The sequence below is a fragment of the Archocentrus centrarchus genome, chromosome 15, assembly GCF_007364275.1.
Source record: "Archocentrus centrarchus isolate MPI-CPG fArcCen1 chromosome 15, fArcCen1, whole genome shotgun sequence".
Classification (NCBI taxonomy): domain Eukaryota; kingdom Metazoa; phylum Chordata; class Actinopteri; order Cichliformes; family Cichlidae; genus Archocentrus; species Archocentrus centrarchus.
The window spans coordinates 25,935,649-25,958,200 of NC_044360.1; the positions used below are offsets into that span (position 1 = coordinate 25,935,649).

The following is a 22,552-nucleotide window of genomic DNA, read 5'->3' on the forward strand; positions in this document are numbered from 1 at the left end:
GAAGTAGTAGTATAGTAGTAGTAGTATTAGTAAGTCACCATCAAGTGGTAGTGAAACTTGAAAAAGTCCGATGTGAAACGGAGCACAGTTGCCTTCAAAGTAAAAGTTCTGCCTTGTTGCTGAAACCAACACATTTGAAAAGGTGCACCTTCTATTTTGATGACGAATGGTCTCTATTTCCACTTAATGCTGCACTCTTCACAGTTTTCCTATCACTTAGTGAGTAGTTGCCGAGTGTTTTCAGGCAAGTTGGGTGTCTTCCATACAAACTACAGGTGACTGTGTCAATCTACTAGCAACCAAAGCAATTATGAGGAAGTTTCCGGTGCAGCACTGTATGCATCTTTGTTACCAATTTCAACTAGCAACCTTAGGGGTTGTTGAGGGAATACTAATACTTTTCTAGTGATCAGCTGTTACCAGGGAGTTGCAAACTGGTCTCCATGCCTATGTGACTGGTGCCTAAGGAAAATTATGAAACTGTTATGAAGAAAAATTAATCAGTTAATATAACTCTGCCAGTTCTGAGAATCAGAGGTATTAGTAACTTAAGATGTACAGATCTGCACAGTGGCATTTGCTGTTTGTCAGTCTTGGCATTAAATCTTCTATGTTGCATTGATGGAAAGTGGCCAAATATAGATCAGTGCTCCTCCTCCACGAATGTTTTCAATAACAAGTGCTTGAAAAGTTCATTCTTACTCTTTAGCGAGTTAGATGTCAGCTGGCAGCACTGTGTTGTCAAATAGTCTCAGAGGAGAAGCTTGTGCAAAGGCAGGGAGAATTTGTAACACTAAAGCTTTTGTAATGTTTCTTACAAAAGTTCATATGCAGCAAAGCTACAGAATAAAATCAGATAATCAAATGCTATATTTTTATATATCTGTTTATATAAAGTGGCCGGCAAGGTGATGCAGCAGTTAGCATTGCAAGAAGCCAAGAAGGTCACAGCGAGAAGGTCCTGGGTTTGACTCCAGCCTGGGGCTTTCCTGTGTAGAGTTTGCATGGGGTTAGGGGATTCTAAATTGATGTAGGTGTGAATTTGAGCCTGAATGGTTGTCTGTCTCTGTGTATGTTGGCCCTGCGGCAGATTGGTGACCTGTACCCCATCTCTTGCCCTGTGACAGCTGGGAATGGCTCCTGTGACCTTGAACTGGATTTATATAAAGCTGACAGTTATTGTACATTTTTGTCTTACTCCTTTCAGGCTGCTCATCTGGCTCGGGAATACAGTGGCAGTCCAGTATGTGTTTGGTACTTACACTGCTGTGTGCCACAACTAGCCGATGCTACTGTCACCTAGCAACCACAACCATGATTCCTTGTAACCAAAAATAAAAGTGAAAGAAAGCCTCTACCAGTCAAGCATTTGCATGACTCTCAAAATCTGATCTTCACTATGGCACTTTGTCAATTATCCAGAAGCTTTGCATATTACATAAAATATCTAAACATACCCAGACTTAATTCTTTTTTACTGCTGTTCCCTCTCAAGGATGTCTCCTTGTACAAGTCTCCACCACTTCCAGTGCTGGTGTTATTTTCACATTGTTCCTGGAGGTCATGCACTGAAGACTGTTACATACCTTAGACTTGTGCAAACATCAACTTTTCAAACTGAGCCGAACTTTGTGAGGATCCTAACTGGTTATAGGAGCTGGGCGGGATTGACCTATTAATAGGATGAGGGGAGTGAAGAAGGTGGAGTGCTGCCCAGTGAGAAGACCTTGAAGTGGAGACTGACCAAATTTAAATCAGTTATTGCTGTTATCTTTATCGCTAGATTTGATGATGTTGATGATAACACCTAGTAGTTTTTTAGGTTATGGAATGCAGTATGAATATCTGATTATACTAGAATATCTGTGCCCATTTATATGAAACTCGCTTGATTTACGTGTCACCAGAACTTTTACAAACCAGATTATATATCTTTTTTAGAAAAAAATAATTCATATAAAAGACAGCTATAAATTATTGCTGTTTATTTAACAAATATATTTATTTGTAGTTGCCTGTATCTGACACCATCTCCAACAAGCTCTGGTCTCTAATTTTACCAGCTCCAAAAAATAAAGCTAACAATGAGTGGATTGATTGCAGAATATCTGCGTGGTTGTTTCTACAATGTTTCTAAGACTTCTACATTCCTCTCCTGATGCATGCTTCCCTAAGAAGGATTTTTCCTTTACACAGTCACTGAAAAGCAGTGAGTACATTTTTCTCCACAAAGCAGCCAAAATAAATCCTTTGATGGATTTGGTTCATTAAGGACGGAAAGACATATCATTATTTAACCTCCATAATGAAAACCAATTATAAAGTCAATTATTCACTGGATATGCAAAATGTTCCAAAAGCCCAGAAGTGTAATTTTGTGACATCATCCCACTGTAAAGTAGAGACATACAGAGTATAATGACCCAAACAGGACCGGACACCAACTCACATCTTCAGTAGGCCGCACTGTCATACACTTGTGAAGACCTGGACACAATCACAAAACGCATGAATAAAAGTTCAGGATGTTTATTGTTGTATTAACAAAGAAAGCAGTTATTATGAGTGGGTCTCCCACGTGTGGCATGGCGGGGGTGGGGGTGGGGCAGGTAATTGGCCTCTCTTGGTGGGTCTGGCTCCTCTAAAACTCAGTTTCCAGCCTCTCTTTCTCTCTGAAACAGCTGCTTTTCTTCCCAGCAGTGGGCATCTAAACGCAGAGAGTGCAGGTAGGTCCAAAGTCACAATTTCCACAGTAGTATTCATGATAGCAAGGAGCTGAATTACCGCATACAGTGCAATGATCCAGCATTGAATGGGGAAAAGCCTCCATCTAAAGTAGGTCAGTTGTAATGAGCCCAACTGCAATCAGGTGCATAATCAGCAATGCTTTGCAGGTGTGATGCCAAAGGGAAGCCAGGTGAACTCTGTCCCTTAAATCCACAAGCAGGCTCACACACGCACACACACTCTCTCTCCCTCTTTTGTCTAAAGAAGGAGAGAGAGATAGCAAAAAGAAGAGCGATAGACAGAAATGGGCAAATCAGCCAGGAAGAGCAGAGAACCATGTGGCTGGCAACCGCACCTTCTCACCTGGACAGTAGTTGGGACCAGGGACCCAGTGGATAGGCTTGGGTGTATGGCTTCATGTTTTGGGCCCCTTTTGGGCTCGTAAGTGATATTGAAATTGAAATGAGCAACGAACATGGCCCACCTGGCTTGGCGTGTGTTGAGACATTTAGCAGACTCTTAAGCCAAGTTCTTGTGATTGGTCCACATCACAAACGGTTGCTGTGAATCAGTGCCTCCACTCCTCAAGTGTTATTTTCATGCCCATAGCTCCCGGTCACCCACAGCATATTTCTGTTCAGCAATTGAAAGATGGCACGAGAAAAGGGCACGAGGATGCTTCGTGTCATTATATCTCTGAGAGAGTATGGCCCCTTTACCAGTGTCTGAAGCATCGACCTCAATGATGAATTGTTTGGAGGTGTCGGGCTGGACCAGGACTGGGGCAGAGACAAACATGCACTTGAGTTCATCAAAGGCCTGTTGAGCCACAGGGGCCCAGTGGAAGACAACCTTGGGAGAGGTAAGACTGGTTAAATCGCATGATCAGGTATTCAAAATGGCCAGCTGTGTGTTGAATGCTGCCTTTGACTCATCTCAGAGGTCCAGTTTGTGAAGATGTTGGTGCCCTGGAGTAACTCAAAAAAGGAGGGTATTTATTCTTAACAGTAATTTGATTCAAATCCTGGATAATCTATGCAGGGGCGCAGTGTCTTGTTCTTCTCAATGAAGAAAAATTCTGCTCCCACTGGCGAAGAAGAAGGGTGGATGATCTCTGCGGCCAGAGAGTCCTGAACATACTTCTCCATGGCTTTTGCGTTCTGGCTTGGAGTGGCTGTAAAGATGGCTGGTTGACAGAGGGTGCCTGGAAGGTGGTCAATGGTGTAGTCGTGGGGCTAAAGAATAAAGAAAGTGCCCGATCCTTGCGGCACATTTCTTCCAAATCATGGTATTCACGTCGTACCATAGACAAGTCCGAAGCCAATATGCTCTCCTGTGGTGAGGATTCACCGGGCAGATGAGCAGACTGCAAACAAACTTCATGAGAAAGGGAAGTCCACCCTGTGATTCTTTTCTTGGCCCAGTCAGTTGAGGGATTATGTTGCTGAACTCAGGGATAGCCGAGCACAAGTGGAGTCTCTGGAGCATAATAGATATAGAAACATAATGTACTCACAGTGGTTTCCTGAAAGGATCAGGTGAACATGGGTTGTCTGGTGAGTGATCTAGGTGAAAATTCAGCATCTATTCAGCGCAGTTACATGGAGGACCTTTGGGAGAGTTTCCAGGGTGAGGTTTAGCTGTTCAGCAAATCCCTGGTTCCCAGCGCACTGCCCCTCAAACGGTTGACCAACAGTCCAGTCTTTATCCCATCCAATGAGTATGAGAGAGATTTTTGTGGGAACACTAATGAACATTGTGTGAGAAGCCCTCAACATTTCTCCCACTCACTGGAAAAAAATCTTGGGTGCCAGCAGGTGAGTCTCCATCCTTTCCCGGGGTGGTGATGGAAGCGCAGTGGCTGGGGGCTGTGGGAGATTGGCTGGCGCTGGACCAGGCATTGGCTTTGGGCAGAATTGCTTCAGCATACCTTTTGTGTCAGTGATTTCTAGGAGGAGGTGAAGCGCTTTGTTGTGCTCCCCCAGGAGTGCTTCCTGACTGGATAACACTTTCCAAACAGGATCTGATGTGACCGTTGCTGGCCAGATTGTTCTATCATGCACTTGTGAAAACCTGGACACCATCGCAGAATGCAGGACTAAATGTTCAGGACTAGGGGACCATGACACAACACAAAAGCAAAACTAGATGTTTTGTCATTGGGAAGCAGTTTCCCCTTGACTATATGCTTACTATCCTTATGTCTGGTATCCAGTTCTATATAATAAATTAATTATCGTAATGAAGCAGTAACCTCAAGGGATCAAAAAACCAAGCACAGCGCTGAAAACAGCAGGTGCTTGGAGGGAGTGATTATTTCAGTCTGGCTCCAATAGAAAGCCGGTCCCCATAGACTAGATGTTAAAATGCCCAATTTTACAGTGGAAACAAACATTTTCACCACAAACGTGGTTTTAGTCTCAAAAGCTACCTCAAAATTTTATTACAACTGTAGGGGTTATTTTTTTAAAGCCTTTTTTTTTTTTTTTTTTTTTTTAAATCAGTTACAGTTAAACTAATAAAGTTATACATTATTGGGTTTGTGGGCACCTTGACTGATTAGTGTAGGCAAGTGTAGCCAGCAAGTGTTCGGTGACAGCTCAGCTAATTGTAGTCACTGAACTGGACCTCTAAACTTTATGTGTTGTGTTGGTGCGTTTTATCTGATAAAAAAATATAGATTGCTAAATAGATAAATATATAAATATCCAGCAATCTATATTTATCTATCAGATATCTGATAGATAAATATAGATTACTGGAGAATTAATTGCACTAGCAGACCATTAAAGAAGTCTTTGCTCTGGTTTTGTGAATGGAAGCTTAGTATTTTGTTTGTATTTATTACTTAGCACAAATTAGCAGTTATCTGGGGCTGTGACATGCACCTATACAGTTTGCTAACCAAGCTTTCTGGGATTGATAACACTATGTTCTTTCAGTCATTGTGTCAATTGCCATCTTTTATGTACAGTCTATGGCTGTAATGAGCTTCTTTGGCTTCTCGAAACATGGCTGCAACAATAAGATTGCTGAATTGTTGAACATTTTTAGATTGCATGACTACTGTGCAGATGTGTCAGAGCCACTACATGATTGGCTGATATGTTTCTACTGTTGACTGGCAATTTTGGGTGGGGTCAACCAGCATTTTGGCGTTATGGAATAGGTCATCCAATTCAGGAATCTTGGAGTGTCATATCACCTCCTTATATATATATCAGTAGTAAAATATGGATAGAAAACCACAAGAACATGTTGCACTTTTAGATTAGTTAAAGAAACTGACAATTTTAATCCTAGCTTCTGTGAGAGGGTGGGATTGATTTTTTTTTTTTTTATCTAGTTGTCTACAAAAAAAGCATTTGCTAAAATGTCAAGCTATTCCTTATGACTACTGCAGCACATGATGGGGCATGCTAAGGGTACAAAATCTGGATTTGTCTAAACAACTCCCTTTTCCAATAAAAACCCTTGCTTTTAGTAATAATCCTCAAACAATAAAACAGAAGAAAGTTGATTATATTTCACTGTTACACATACACTTTTTTTTTCCTAATTTGACCAAACCATTTTCTTTTGTTTTGCAAGAATACAATGTGGTAAAGCAAATAATCAACACCCAGGGACTTTAAATGATGTGCTTTGTGCTTACAACTCTATATATAGAGGTATCCATTAGACAAACAAAGGAAGTGTGGAAAAACCTGCAGTGATTTCAGGAAGGAGGGATGGAGAGGAATATCCGGAAGAGCAGGATGTGGTGTGAAGGAGGAGGAAGCAGTAGTTCAGAGTGGTGTAACAATCACGAAGAGAGGATGAGCATCGTCCCAGCAACAGCACCCCAGTGAGGTGTCAATCACATGCTGGCAGCAAGCAGCCCTTCATTCCACAGTCATGCACTATTGATTTATTCATCCTTACTCTCTTTTTATCTCTCACCATCACACTTCTTTTTACTCCTGCATTACTTCTGCATGCCCTTTTCTTATGTCTAACACCACCCTAGCCACCTACCCATTCTTGTTGTGCTTTCTCCCACTCCTGTTGTCTTACTGTGACTGGGAAATTCACGCCTTATTTATGCACATAAGTCAAGTTTACAGCCTCTCTTTTTTCTGTCTGCTCAGCTTCCAGTTTTCTGCTGTCATATGTTAACGATAAGCCGGATGTAGACTTGTGTTTTGTGTGATTGATGTGCAGCTTTAGATGTTTTTTATATGATGGCAACACACATGCATGCGCATATACTGTATACGCCAATCAGCCAGTTCTGTGCAGGTCCCCCTTGTGCCATCTGTTGCTGCATGGACATGGGACCTCTGGGATCGCCTGTGGTGTCTAGCACTGGGAATTTGACAACAGATTTTTTGGGTTATGTGTGTAGTAGGGTCTGCCCTGTGTTGATCACATCCCTCGGATACTTGATTGAATCGGGATATAGGGAATTTGGAGGCCGTATCAACACCTTGGGCTCTTTTTCGTGTTCCGGCTGCTGTTCCTGAGCAGTTTTTGTGATGTATGGGGTGCATTTGGTCGCTGTTGTTAAAGAGTAAAGTTGCCATTTAATGCTGTGGTTGACTGGTGTATAACCTCAAGCAGATATATACTGGCAAACACAGGGGAAGAAATAGCTAATAAGAGAAAGAGAGAAAGCTAAACATCTTGACTTCTTTCCCTTGCAGTAAAAGACCTCAAGTGTGTTGTTAACATTGACATGTCACAGATGAGGAGACGATTGGAGGGGATACTGGAGCACTGAACCTTAAATGCATCACATTGAATACATCCTTTACCCAACTTACAGAGGAAACAAAAGGCTCAGAAAGGAACAGAACTGAAGCAAACAATGGGGCCATGTCTGTGTTTGGTTTAATCAAATGCCTTAAACATCTCTTTCATGCCATCCTTAAAAAGTAAATTCTTTTTTATTCATTGTAAGAACCGTAAAACTTTAAAGTCGCATAAGAAAAAAAAAAAAAAAGAGATCCAGGCATGTGCCCACTACTTATTCATTAGATATGGGACAGATAAAAATCCATCTCTTAGATGCTAATCGTGTTAAAACTCTACTCAGTGGGTTCTCTGACCTCCTTTCATGGTGCCTTTTTGAGCATGCAGTGAGGCGGGCTGCTGTGCGAACATGACTTGCAGGCATGTCCATGATATCCAGTGGTGGGGGGTAAATCGGCGTGCTATATCAACGTCCCTGCACACCAAGTCCCCCTACCAGTCTTAACTCCTCATTAATTAGATGAACGCATATGCAGGATGGATTTTTGAGCCTGCAGCGCCGATTCCACACAGCTGCTTCGACAACATGACAGTTGACAGACCGGAGGCGAGGCCACGCGTACGTGTTTATATGTGTGTGTGTTTTTGTGTGCGCTTGTGTGTATAGCAGATTAAAATTATATTTTTCCACAGGTGAGACAATTGTATGAGCTATCTGAATATTGTATTTGTTTTCATTTTTTCAGTCAGTACAGAAACTTTCTTCAAATCTAATAATACATTTTCTTTGGGTATGAAGAAATATAACAACATTTTTAGGAGTTTGTGAGGAACTTGCAGCAATTAATACACTTGGTCTCGTAAGTATTTGGACAGTGGTGTAGTTTTTTTAAATTTCCCTCTACACAACATCACTATCTTTGTGATCATTCACTTTATTTCTCTTTTGTGGTCTTTCAGGCCATTTTTCTGTTGCTGAGCTGGATATTACATTCCTTCTTTTTAAGAAAATACCACATTGTCGAGTTGGCCACTGCTAAAGTTTTTGCTATCTCTTTAGTTTTTATGAGGGCCTCGTTTGCTTACATCAACATCACTTTGGACCTCATATTGAGAATTCTAGTGAATAGTTACCAAATGCAAGTTCAACACTTTTTATCAGCTTAATTTGTCTTGAAACAACAAAGGAACCGGACTGTGGTTCTGTTAAAGCCCTTAAGCTGATATGATGGTGTACAGAGGCAAAATGACCAAAAAAAAAAAAAACTCCTTGAGGGAAATATTTGGCTCTTTTTTGTTTAATGCTGCCACGTCTCAATCGCTAATGAAAATATCTATAGATGCAATATTTTTCTCTAAGAAAAGTACACCCTTGGCCTCACAAGGTAACATTTCCTGCTTTTCATCCACAGTTTTTCTGATAGCCTTGAGAAATCTTTAATGTAAAATTCCTGCAGTTGCAAGGTGTTTGAGTGCATTCTTTCAAACCTGCCTACATTTCAATCACAAAAAAATCTTTGATTCATCTCTGCCTTGGACAATCTGAAGTTTACCCAGTGGTTTTTATATTGAGTCAGGTTCTGGGAGCCTCAGACCACTGGTCCAAGCACATCTACGCAGACTGCTTGCAACACGTCCTGCTCACTAAACACTTGCACAACACCAGTGTGCCCTTTCACCTATCCAATAACAAGCTTGCTTTTCCAATTTGTCACATGCTGTGAGGAGAACCCAGCTGTGTGTGTGTGTTTGTGTGCTGTAAATGGTCATTCCCTTTCCATGTGCTGCAGTAAACGGGTCAGTGCGTCTCCTGGGTGAGCTGGGCTAAACTCTGTTGCTCACTGACCTGGTGCTGCATGTCTGCACAGAACTGCGGGTGATGCATTGACCTCAGAAAGCGGCTCGACTAGAGGACAGGAAATGAACGTCTACCCAGAGCTCTGATAACACTGAACTGCATTAAAGTTCAGGTCTAGAATTTAAAATTCCTCACTTTTCAATCTGTCCTTGGGGGAGGACTGGTAGGCTATATGGTATTAAAGTGGCATCAGCTTTTATTATTATCCTTAAACATTATTGATTCATGCACCACATAAATGGCACTGTCACAACACATTAGAGTTAAAGTAATATGAAACACTAACCTAAAGTAACCTAGTTAATAGCTTCTCATTAATGCTGAATTGAATAATGTGATATGAAAAGATTATTTCAAGTGCATACAATCAGAACAACATCTTTCATTAGTGTCTGCACTACACAGTTCTTCACAGCACTCTGAAGCATTGTTGGCAGTGCTCAGGCCAGTACAAATGAAGACTCCAAAGCAGGCAGATGCATTGTTTTGATTACCTAAGATGCACATCAGATGGATGGGTGAGAAATTATAAAAAAGCAGGCGTAAAGAATGGCTTAAAAAACAAAAAAGCAAATTTAGTGAGTAAAATGCGCTCCTGCTCTCCTGCTGTTGCCAAGTGAACGGCATCATAAGAATCTTTGGTGTAAACCAGTATGTTACTAATATAACAAATCCAAATGGCTGCTTTGAACAAGGCTTGCCACATTATAAATATTGGGCCAAAGTCTAGTAAAAAGGAAAACAAAGAAAGTTTTTGGAACTTCGTTGACCAATCCAGGAATATACATCAGCAAAGGTCTCTCACACACAAGGTCTTGAATAATCAGACCCCATCTTATCTTAATGACCTCATAGTACTGTATCACCCCAATAGAGCAGTGTGCTCTCAGACTGCTGGCTTACTTGTGGTTCCTAGGATACTTAAGAGCATTATGGGAGGCAGAGCCTTCAGCTTTCAGGCTCCTCTTCTGTGGAACCAGCTCCCAGCTTGGATTCAGGAGACAGACACCCTCTCTATTTTTAAGATTAGGCTTAAAACTTTCCTTTTTGACAAAGCTTATAGTTCGGGCTTTTGTTACACTGCAATAGGCCTAGGTTGCAGTGAGTGTTTCTTCTTCACTCATCTCTTTTTACTCTCTGTGTTTATACCCCACTCTGCATTTAATCATTAGATATTATTAATCTCTGGCTCTATTCCACAGTGTGTCCTTTGTCCTGTCTTCCTCCCCTCACGCCAAACCAGTCGCGGCAGATGGCTGCCCCTCCCTGAGCCTGGTTCTGCTGGAGGCTTCTTCCTGTTAAAAGGGAGTTTTTCCTTCCCACTGTTGCCAAGTGCTTGCTCACACGGGCTTGTGTGATTGTTGGGTTTTCTCTGTATTATTGTAGGGTCTTTACCTTACAATATAAAGCTCCTTGAGGCGACTGCTTGTTGTGATTTGGCGCTATATAAATAAAATTGAAATGAATTAAATCGAAAGGTCTTGTTGAATAATTTGAACAATGTTATCTTCCCCAAGCACTTTCAAACATTTGACTTGATGCCGGCTGAATGCGATTATTTCTCAATCTCGCTCGTTTTGTACAGTAATTGGTGTTAACAATGATTGCTGGATTTAAACTTCCTTCTGAAGCTTCAGTCTTCACACGAATGTGTGAGGCACTTGGAGATAAATTAATTCAAAGCTATCTGTCCAAAAGTGTGCTGCTTTAATTACGTATAACTAGTCCTTTTCAAGCAAAACTATTTCATAACAAATTTAATAGAGCACTTCAAATTCACGCAGTGTGCATCAGTTCATTCAAGTCGTTCTGTTTTGCCCTTTGTACAGGTCGTTAGAAATGCATGCTTTTTTATGCAGGAAGCATATTTAAGTTTTGCATTGCTGTCGATAAATAGAAATTGACTTCACAGACACAATACTCAACATCAAGCCACAGCATTTGAATTAACAAGATAGATTGACTGAGCAAAGAATTGTTTTTGGAGGTATAAACAGTGAAAATGGAGTGACAAAGTACAGGGCTGAGTTAAAATAAACAAAAAACAAAACAAAACAAAAAACAAGGCAATTATCACATTTCCGTCATTTAGGCGCACATGCTTTGGGGTTTTGGCAAGAAGAATACTCAAAGGGTTTCCATGCAGCAACACATTTCTATTTTGTATCTTCTGCTTCTATAAATTAGTTAACAGTGATAATTGTATGAAATAATGTTTCCATGGCATTTTAGGCGTACTACATGCTGCCTTTTTCGGCAGCTTGAGATGTATTGTTAAGATTTATACCTGACACCAGATTTTCCTTGTTCCTTTAATAAACCTGGCTTATTTTTTGGAAAAGGGTTGCATATTTGAGAATTAAAAAAAAAAGGTAATTCACATGCAGAATTCTGTGAGTCACAAACCCAACCCTGCTGCTCTTTACTTCTCACTGCACCAACCTGCTCTGTCTGAGTCATTTGACATGTTTTGTCATAACCCACACAACAACATGACTTGTTTAGTTAATGAACGACTGCAATAATGATGACGATCCAACTTTCCCGTGGTGACATGTTTTCCTCCACTTGGTTCCGCTACAGTAGCTCACCACTTCAAACTGTGAAGCGGTCCAGCTGAACATGGTGCCAAATGTTCTGCTGCGTGCCAATATTCTCCAATATTAGAAAGTGTGACACTGAAGTTCTTTTTTTTTTTTCTGTCCCCCATTCTCTTAAAGTTAATTAAAGGCTTAAATCTTAAGTGTGAAGGATGTAGGAAAATCAACAGTATATTTTTCCTTTTCTTACCAGGGGAGAGTTTCTGAGAGATTGGATAAAGAGAAATAAGAATGGCTACTTGGGATTTAGCAATGATCGTACCACCATGTGGCCATTTATTAATCACTTTCTAAACTCTTGAGCTAAGGCGTCTTGGAAAGAGTTTGACCAACTTGAGCATGTTGAAAAATGTAGATGGGCAATTTGGATGGTAAGTAGCTCAGAGTTTGAAGAAGCAGAGAAATCTCTCAAAGGTCACCTTTTAGGGCTGTGTGTTTGAGTAAGGGGTGTTTGCATGAGTTAAATGCAAAAGCATAATTTCTCCACTTTTTATAAATTTGATTTATAAAGAGTTTGGTGCACCAGACCCTTCAACACTAAAGAGAAAACCCCAACAATCCGATCATCCCCTATGAGCAGCACTTGGTGACAGTGTGAATCAAAAACTCCCTTTTTAACAGGAAGAGACCAGCAGAACCAGGCTCAACGAGTGTGAGCCATCTGAAGGGTTGGGGGGGTGAGGGGAAAGCAAAGAGAGACTATGGGGGAGACTTGCAGGAGTGGCATATAAACACACGAGGATTTGAAAGAGGGGAGTGGAGGGGAAGTGCTCGGTTCATGATGGGGAGTCCCAAAAGCATAATTAAGGGAGCGTTGAGGGTCATCTCATCCAGCCCTAACTGTCAGATTTATCAAAAAGGGACGTTTTAAGCCTAATCTTAGAGAGGGTGTAGGGCTGGTTCCACAGGAGAGGGGCCTGATGCTGTAACCAAAGGCTGCTCCTCCCATTCTACTTTTAAAAACTGTAGGAACCCCAACTGCAGTCTGTTGGGATAATATGATGATCTGAGGTCTTCCTGATAGGATGGGGAATGATCATTTGTATGTGCGGAGAAAGATTTCACATTTAATTATGGGTTTTACTTTATTCAAAGTAGAATGGAATATCAGTCAAACCTTTTCTTGCTCTCCGAGGTCTAAGTCATCATCAGTGAGGATCTCATCCTAAGAACCCTAGCTCTGTCTTGGAGACCAGCAAAAAGGACTTTACTAAAAAAGTAGCTTGAAATCATAGGCTTAGTGTGATGTGTTACTGGTGATGACCAGGCTCGCATGACATCATTCACACACAGGAATTCTGGAAAAGAGACACTTTGGGCAGCAGACAGATGAACTGGTTCATGGCGCTTTGTGTTCGTGCTGGAATAAGATGAGAGTGGATGGTCTTTGGATAGCTTTGGAGGTGGGCTCTAGGCTGCTCATCTGATCAGAAATCACAAAAAGAACAAGTGTTCACTTCTATTCATTCACTGACACAGTTGATTTAGATTTTGAAACCAGCCCCAGATTTCAGACTCATGCAAATATTAAATCCAGTCTTTATTAAGCCGTGTTACTGATTATGCCTTAATATTTAACAATAATGTTTGCAAATATCTGGTAGTCACCTAAAATATTCTTAAAAACTGAATTCTTGACTGTACTGTGCAATTATAACACACATCAATATTCCATATCATCTATCATCAATGTGACCAGCTTAAGTTCTGCTTTGAAAAACATTTTAATATTTTTTTTTGTATTTAAATACTTACTTCTGAACAAATGTAGCCTCTGCAATGATACGCTTTGATTAATATCTTTATGACTGTAGCAAAATGACAAAGACATTCCTAATGAAGTGGCCACTGAGGGTATTTTACTTTTATAAAATCACGTAGGGCAGTAAATAACTACTTTTGTCATAAGGTAATTTGGCATTTTGCTTGATAAAGCAATAAATTGTTGATAAAATGTTGATTAAAAAGTCACAAATGCTTGACATGGAGCGGTTTTGGTTCTGTATAATTAAGGGTCCAAAACTGAACCGTGCTGAGTTTCTGCAGTACAGAAAAAAGCAAAGTGGCAAATTATCGCATTTGAGTGTTGTTGTTCTTAAACAGTCACCTGATTTTTTAAAAATAGCTTTTAATAGTCTGTAAAGTGGATATTGCAACCTTTAGCATTTACAGTATATTTACCCATCATTTACACACATGCCTGTATTCTTTTTCTTCAGAGCTTTTTGAGAAAATTCATCAGCATTGTTCCTTATGTCTGGGAACAATGCTGATGAGTAACAGGGGCAAAAAAACAGCACAATCAGCTGAAAAACTAACACTCAAATACTCATACTCATAGTCCTTTGATGAGCTCAGTTTTTAAAAATAAAACAATTAATGCAGATTCAAACCAGCAGCTTTTGAATTCAAATTTAGAGGTTTGGAATGGGGGAAGATTCATTCTGACTTTCATTCCAGGGTCCAAAAATCCTGCCTTTGTAAAGAGAAAGTCCATGTCTAGCCCCATGGGAGCCTGTTGTAAACAAGTGGAAAATAACAGGCTCCTGTCTGGTGTTTGCCAGCCTCTAATGTCTCTGTCCAGTCATCCAGAAGAAAAACAACATGCAGCAGGTCCTACTGTACAGGGACAGTGACAGGGACAGGAGCAGAGACACAGAGTACTGATGGAGGATGGAGGGAGGAAACCTCTCTCTGTCTGGTTTCCTTCTACAGGTCAATGCATCTCACATGCGATTGCATGCCTGACATATTTTTACTCGGCCTCTCTTTTTCTTCTCAGTTTTCTCTTACTTTATTGAAACTGGCAAACCATGCAACAAGTACACAATTTTCGTTCTAAACTGCGTACTGTGTTATGCTTATTGATCTACGTCCTTCCGGTGTAAATAAGATTTTTTTTCCCCATATTATCTACTCTTAATTATTCCTTCTCCTGCCTTTGCCTACTTCTCTCTGTAGGATGCATTTGAAGTGCTGGCAGAGAGCCATGAATTCAATGAGATGGAAGGTCCATGCCTGGCCTTCAGGAGGGCTGCCTCTGTGCTGAAGAGTCTGCCTTGGCCAGTGCAGTGTTTGCGGGCCACCGACGACCTGCCCTGCCTGGGGGAACACTCTAACTTTGTCATAGAGGTAAGGCCCGGGCCCAGGTTTGGCCCAGAAAATGCTTAATCCACAGTGCTGTGGATGTCTTTTTACTGTATTTTGGGTCTGGTACCATTAAATAGCATTTAAATACTAAATACAAAGGAATGTCTAATGCAGTGAAAAACGAAATTCTTGCCACCATTTTATCATTTTCTGAAGCTGGCCCTCAAACTCTAAAATCAGTAAAGCGTTCAGTTTAGATTTGCAAACCATAAATGATGCAACAAGTGACAGAATTAACTGACTTCAGCATAAAATACTGACACTAACTGATCCTTTGCTAATGTGCAGCCCCAATTCCAGTGAAGTTGGGACATTGTGTAAAACATAAATTAAAACAGAATACGGTGATTTGCAAATCCTTTTCAACCTATATTCAATTGAATATACTACAAAGACAAGATATTTGATGCTCAAATGGATAAACTAAAGGACACAATCTCCATAATTTCCAAACACAATTTGAAATGTGGACTCATCAGACTGCAGGACACTTTTCCACTTTGCGTCAGTCCATCTCAGATGAGCTTGGGCTCAGAGAAGCTGGCGGCGTTTCTGGGTGTCGTTGATACATGACTTTCGCTTTGCATGGTTGAGTTTTAACTTGCGCTTGTAGATGGAGCGACAAACCGTGTTCACTGACAGTGGTTTTCTGAAGTGTTCCTGAGCCCATGTGATAATAGCCGTTACAGAATGATGTTGGTTTTTAATGCAGTGCTGCCTGAGGGATCGAAGGTCACAGGCATTCAGTGTTGGTTTCCGGCCTTGCTGTTTACATGCAGAGATTTCTCCAGATTCTCTGAATCTTTTGATGATATTATGGACTGTAGATGATGAAATCCCTAAATTCCTTGCAATTGTACATTGAGAAACATTGTTCTTAAACTGTTGGACGACAAAGTGGTGAACCTCGCCCCATCCTTGCACGTGAACGACCAAGCCCTTTGGGGATGCTCCCTTTATGCCCATGACAGTCACCTGTTTCCAATTAACCTGTTCACCTGTAGAATGTTCCAAACAGGTGTTTTTTGAGCATTCCTCAACTGTCCCAGTCTTTTGTTGCCCCTGTCCCAACTCTTTTGGAATGTGTTGCAGGCCTCAAATTCAAAATGAGTGAATATTTGCAAAAAACAAAGTTTATCGTTTGAACATTAAATATCTTTGTACTGTATTCAATTGAAAATAGGTTGAAAAGGATTTGCAAATCATCATATTCTGTTTTTATTTGTGTTTTACACAATGTCCCAGCTTCATTGGAATTAGGGTTGTATCAATAAAAACCATTTTATACACATGATTTTTAGTGTACCACCACAGAACAGCTAAACCTTCTCAGTAAATGACAGCACCTAACTGAGTAGCACACAGGCAATGATGTTAGTGCCTTGAATTAATTTGCTTCATGTAGGATCTGTTATCAGGTTTTCATCAAGAAATATCCTAAATGGCAAGAAAAAAACACCAGTTTACTGTGGTGAACAAGACCGTGACCAACCCTTTATTTGCCCAATGGACTGTTTACATATTGGCAACATCCCCACAGACCTGCAGGTCGGGGCTGATCATAGTTAGGCTCTAGCATTTGAATTGTATAACACACATGCGATCACTAAGTCCTTGCATGGTGGCTGTAAAATTAGGAACATAACACACTGAGAGTGAAGCAATATGGGACTTACTAATGATCAGTGATCAGGACCCATATAATAAATCATCATCTTTATTGATGTGCACTTAGAAATTGTTTCAGAAAAATTTTCTTTCTCCAGTCTGAGTAGATAAAATATCACATTCAGCCTTTTGTAGGAAGATACTTTTTGTTAAGAAAAGGCTTTAAAAAAAAAAAAGTCTTGAGCCACCAAGATGTCATTTCTTTGTATTTTGCTAGAACAATGGGAAACAGGTGCAGACATTTACTGAAATGTGCAAGCATTCATGGAAAAACAGTACATAAGGCCAAAAACAGAGCTTGTACAATCCTAATGAGCTTGGCAGTGATTCGATGTGAACACCTTTATTCTTAACCACAGCCTGAACTCTCTGAGGCAGCTTTCTTGTCATTTCTTTCAGCAGTCTTCATGGTTCTCCAGGCTTCTTGAAGGACATTTAAAGCTCTTCTTTGGATGTTGCTGCCTTTTGTTCTTTTCTCTGTCAAGATGATCCCACACTGCTTCAGTAATGTTGCTCTGGGGAAGCCAGTCCATGACTGATAGCGTTCCATCTACTGTTCTTCTGTTCAGGTACTGTATGCTGAAAACAGTCAATTGATCAGCTGAAGGGCCAGATGCATCTCTGTGGTGCTGTATCAGGTCTTTGCTGGATTTTTTCCCCCTCTATTTCTTAAGGATATGACTTTCAGATACTGTTCATCTGCTTTATGTATTTTTCAGGCATACAGTACCACTTCTTCTTTTGGCCTCCACTTGTTCGGTCTCTTCAGTCTTTTTTCTTTTTTGAGGACACACCATGCCAAGTTTTCAGCTCTTTGGGAATCACTTCAAAAACAAGGCGATTTCATGCCTGTCAAACTGTCTTGTATTTGGCATTTTTTTGTAGATCTAAAGAAATGAGGGGAAATGAGGGCTCAAGACTTTTGCACAGTACTGTATATTATTACAGTTTTATTCTTTTGTCGGTATAATGTCAGTGAGATCAGATTTCATTATTGTGGACATTGCAGGAACACTGTTCTGGCTGTGAACAAAGAATCCCCGCCCACCACCTGTCCAAACCTTGTGCTCGTGAGGGGCAGCCAATGAGAAAAAAAGGAACTTAAAGGATGATGAAAGGGAGTTAAAATGGCTTGTTGAAAGGCTGTACCAAAACTCAGTGAGGATTAATAAGGAGTGTGAATCACACAAAGCATCTTCAGTGGAGTTCAAGAATAAAAATATGGATTTGGGAATGAATATAATAGGCCCGCTTTAAATAGGGTTCTGTCAGGAGGCACTGATGTAACAGATGTAGTTTAAATAGACCAGCTCAACTGTATATGAGGTATTTCATTACTTAGAACTGTTTTATTCTGTGTTAGCAAGAAGAATGTGGCTGAATCATCTGCACACATAAGCCTTCTGGAGGAGATGGAATTTCATCTTGCAGAACACATTTGCCGTAAAGTACTGGAGGTTAAAAAAAAATTCAATGCTGAGTTCAATCTTCCAGAAATGTATTAAAGAAAGAGTAGACTGACATATGAACAAAACTTGCCACACACTTGCAGCACACGCTGATAGGTATCAGACAAATATATTTTGTCTCTGAGAGAAAAAAAAAAAAAAGTCTTATTGGCTCACTTCATCTCCTCATCTAGAGTCGAACTCAGGGCAGAAATCATGGCAGGTTGTCAGGAAAAGTGCAGATGTTTGCTTGGAGAGAAAGCCAGGTCCCTGTAGGATAACAAGGTGAGCTCAGCAATCCGACTCTCTCTGACACGCTAAACCCAACATACACGCTGCGTGTCTCAGAGCACGTTTCCAAATCTGTCAAATCTGTCAGCACGAGGCACATTCATTAAACAAAATAACATAAATGTCCCGAGGAGACCAAATTAGACTGCCTGTAAATGACCTCTCCCTCTTGTTGTTCTTGCACAATTCAGACGCGCGCCCGGCACTTGGTTTTTCTCTCTCTGGGCTGTCTCTTTGAACAGTTTTGCCGCTCAAAACAAGAAAATGACATGACACAAAAAACAAAGTGAAACCAAACAGAGTAAAAACCAAACGCTTGATGTGCCTGTGAACATCGGAGCGACACTCTGTCAGCAACGACTGAACTGCTCACTGTTGACTGAACATCCAAAGTGGGGGAAAAGATATAAACCTACTGACATGAAAGTCTGGGAGCACTGAGGCAGAGTTAGGGATGAATAGTCAGTATATGTGTTTGCTCTATATGTGTGTGTGTGTGTGTGTGAGAGAGAGAGAGGAGCTGTGCATGTGAAGAAGTGTGTCTTTCCTGGAGCAGGGAGTGTGTTGAAGCATTATCCTTGCGTTTGAGGTTGGCCTTAGCTGGAGGCTTGAAAAGCAGAGGTGGACGGGTGGATGCATCACTGAGCAGTGAAGGCTGCTTAAAACTGCATTGTACTCACAGTGTGGATGTTAGGTTCACTGGTTCACTGATACAGGCTGTCATCCATTCATGCACAAGCTTAAAATGCACACAGATACTTATCCCAAAACAGAAACATACAGGCTCATTTCCCCGTGGAAGATGGTCGGTATTAACCAGATAGCTGCTGCCTGATTTTTTTATGCCTTCGCATAATGAAGACAGTTAAAATGTGACCAGCAAATTAGTGGCACACTGCTGAGAGAGGCAGACAATTAAATGGAGAACAAAAGCTGTTTCAGAACAAACAATAACATCACCTTGGGGTTTTTATGATTGCCATAAAACTGATATTAATCCCAGGTTTCGCAACAACAAAGCTGCTATTTCTTCAAAAGAAAAGAAATGGAAATAAGGACACCTGATTTAAGTGGATACTTTTTCAAATGAGCTGCAATTTGGGGCCTATTTGTTAAGAGCCGCGGGAAGAGAACCCAGGGGAAAACATGCCGACGCTGACACAGGCATCGCTTTCCCCCCAATAATATCATCTGCTTTTATGTTTTGCAGGAGATCCTTCAATATGGCCGTTCGTTTGAAGTCGAGAAAATACTCTCTGATGAAAGGTATCAAACGCTAAAGGTCAGTGGATGAATAACAACTCAGTCGGTGGTTTGCTTTCTCCATTCTGGAGCTTTTAACTGGCTGTGAAAATGATTCGCATTTGCTCTCTCTTAAGGACACGCAGCTCTTCAAAACTTTGAATGCTTACCTCTTCTGAGGAGAGCCTGTCATTTCAGAGCATGTCTTCTTGATTACATACTTACCTCGTTTCCTGCCAGCTGTTCACAAGTGTGTTTGGGGTTGGACCTAAGACAGCCGAGAAGTGGTACCGCAGAGGGCTGCGCTCATTCAGCGACGTTCTGGCGGAGCCCGACATTCATCTAAACCGGATGCAACAAAGTGGTACATCAACATCTCACCATCTTCGCTCTGCCACTTCACAAATTATAGAGGGAAAAATTCAACTCGAGCTTGCTTCCAAAAGAGACTCAAAGACTTAATTGTAAAATCCCTTTGGGCAGGGGTGGGGGGTGTTTTTTTTTTTTTAAACTCCCAAAGGATGTGAGCCTCTAGTGGTAATGTGTTTTCTCTACAGTGAGATATGACCAGCAGGGAGCTTACTGTAAAAAAACACAATGTTAGAGGCTGCAGAGGATTTTTTTTTTTTTAAAACAAAATCAATGAGTAGTGACTGTGAAGGGAGGGCATGCTGCAGAATTCTCATCAGTCAGCGCAGCAGAGCGGGCCATCAAAGCAAAGGCCACAAAAGGTTGCTAACTCACAGCGGGAGAGTTATGATTAGTTTGAAATATAAAGGATGCATTCTGGGTCGTTGTTTTTTTTTTTTTGTGGACTCATCCTTTATTACTTTGTGATATTACTGAGATTAATGCACTGGAATGAAGCTTCTGGGATGGTGCCCAAACAACAGTTAATTTGCTGCTAAAAGGCTAAAACAAAACTTTATTTTTAGCCATTCTAGAAAGATGCTGTGGTTAAAGGGTGATAGACTTCATGATTATCCACTCGCACTTTGTTAGAGGATGAATCTGAATGTTTCACAGCTCCTGTGAAATACTTCATGGATAGGCACAGCAGTTCTGTCCTGATATTCATAAAACCCAGATGATGTGTTCAAATAAGTTTAATGAACATCTGGCATTTTTGGTCTTCAGTGAAATATCTTGACAACTACTTCACGTGTCACCATAAAATTTAGCACACACCGTATCCTCCCAGCATTTATCCTGTCCACTAGTTTGGCTTTGGAGGGAAATTATAGCCAACAGGAAATCATGTATTACTGAGATGAACGACTCTTTTACACCACTTAAAAATCAGCAAGCATGCAGCTGGGAGACACTGCTCCATCGCGCCGCTCACTTGCAATTTACAACAATGCATTTATGGCGCACAGGCGTGTGATGTTGTGAGGCTTTGCTGTGCTCTTCAAATGATGAGCCATCTCATTTATGACAACAAAAATGATTGGGTGGAAGGGCTGAAACAGATGCAGCATCCAGGTTTTCCCAAAAGGCGATAACATGTACTTATTCAACTGCTGCTGCTACTAAGTGCTATGAAATGTGCAAATTATCAGATACTTTTGGTAGCAGTGATCACACAGGTCCCCTGGTAATCTAATCTCTTGTGAATAATAGCCCTTTTTAAAGATCTCATCAGTGTTTACCACTATGACCATTTTTGTGGTATCATGCTTGCATTTGCCAATTAACATATAAAGTACAGGTTTGTGGCCTTATGTGGATTTCACTTTATCCCGATGTCGTTCCCCTGATATTTACTTTTATGATGTGCCATAACCTGCCATTAATCTTAAACTCATTGTTTATTTTGTCAGAGGACTTTCCGACTATGAAATACAGATTTGATTGATGTTTCCCTCACGAGTGGGAGTTGAGGTCGCCGGAGGCTGATGAGCATGTCATTAATTTTCACGGTCATAAACCACTCAGTGCTCAGTGTAAAGTTTAAAACGATGACTTGATGAAAAGTAAGGACATCGCTGAGGTTCAAATACCTGCATCAAATGTAACAATCCAGAGAGGCGTGCCTAAAATCCTCAAATGTCAACCTGTTGGTGGTGCTAAATGGAAAGTTTGTTTAGGCTTCATGCTTAAGAAATCATAAACAGGCAAAATCAAATGTGCTGGCATATTTCAAACCATGCCTCTTGCATGGTTTTGCTTTAAAAATGGGAAAGAAACAGAAGGAAGTTTAGAATAAACATTTGTGAGAAAGCTGAGTGAGAAATATGAAGAAATATACAGAGACAGACGCACCCAGGCATGCAGATAGCATCAGCTTTAGACAGTGACATATATCTCTCAGTGCTCACATGGTTATAGAAAATACTGATATGCAGCTTTTCATTTGTCTGCATCATTTGTCTGCTTCTTCTGCTGCTCGGGGTGCAGCTGGATGCACATACTGCAGCACTACATGAGGTGGTAATTCAAAACACTGTATTGCACCGCTCGCAGGTTTCCATTCACTTTGAAACGCCGTCCTATAATGCATTATTCTGACAGACACCTTCATCAAACTGGTCATAATCGATCACTTGGAACACTGTGGTGTCGACTGCGTGCAGAGAAATGCTGTGAGTCTTTGACGTGGAAAATTTGTCTGAACCCTGAACCCTCCACTGTATTTGGTAAATCTTAAAAGAGCAGAAACATGAATAATCCCATTTAATTTACCTCATCATAGACAGAAATAGCATTAGAGAATTTTCTGATTAATTGTCAGGAAAGCTGTTCTTCACTGAAATAAAAAGATAATCAATGCTTTTTAACGCAGCACAAAGAAACAGGAGAACACAAATCAATGAGATACCCATCAAACCACG

At 40.8% G+C, this 22,552-nt stretch overlaps 1 protein-coding gene across 2 annotated transcripts in view; it reads left to right on the top strand.

Annotated features, from left to right (window-relative positions):
* Window positions 1-22,552, top strand: part of dntt (deoxynucleotidyltransferase, terminal) — a 93,368-nt gene that overhangs the window by 12,493 nt on the left and 58,323 nt on the right. For both annotated transcript variants that reach the window (XM_030748538.1, XM_030748539.1), the window contains exons 4-6: window positions 14,881-15,051; window positions 19,687-19,758; window positions 19,959-20,082. In XM_030748538.1, coding sequence (XP_030604398.1) covers window positions 14,881-15,051; window positions 19,687-19,758; window positions 19,959-20,082 — 367 coding nt within the window. The remainder of the gene's footprint in view (window positions 1-14,880; window positions 15,052-19,686; window positions 19,759-19,958; window positions 20,083-22,552) is intronic.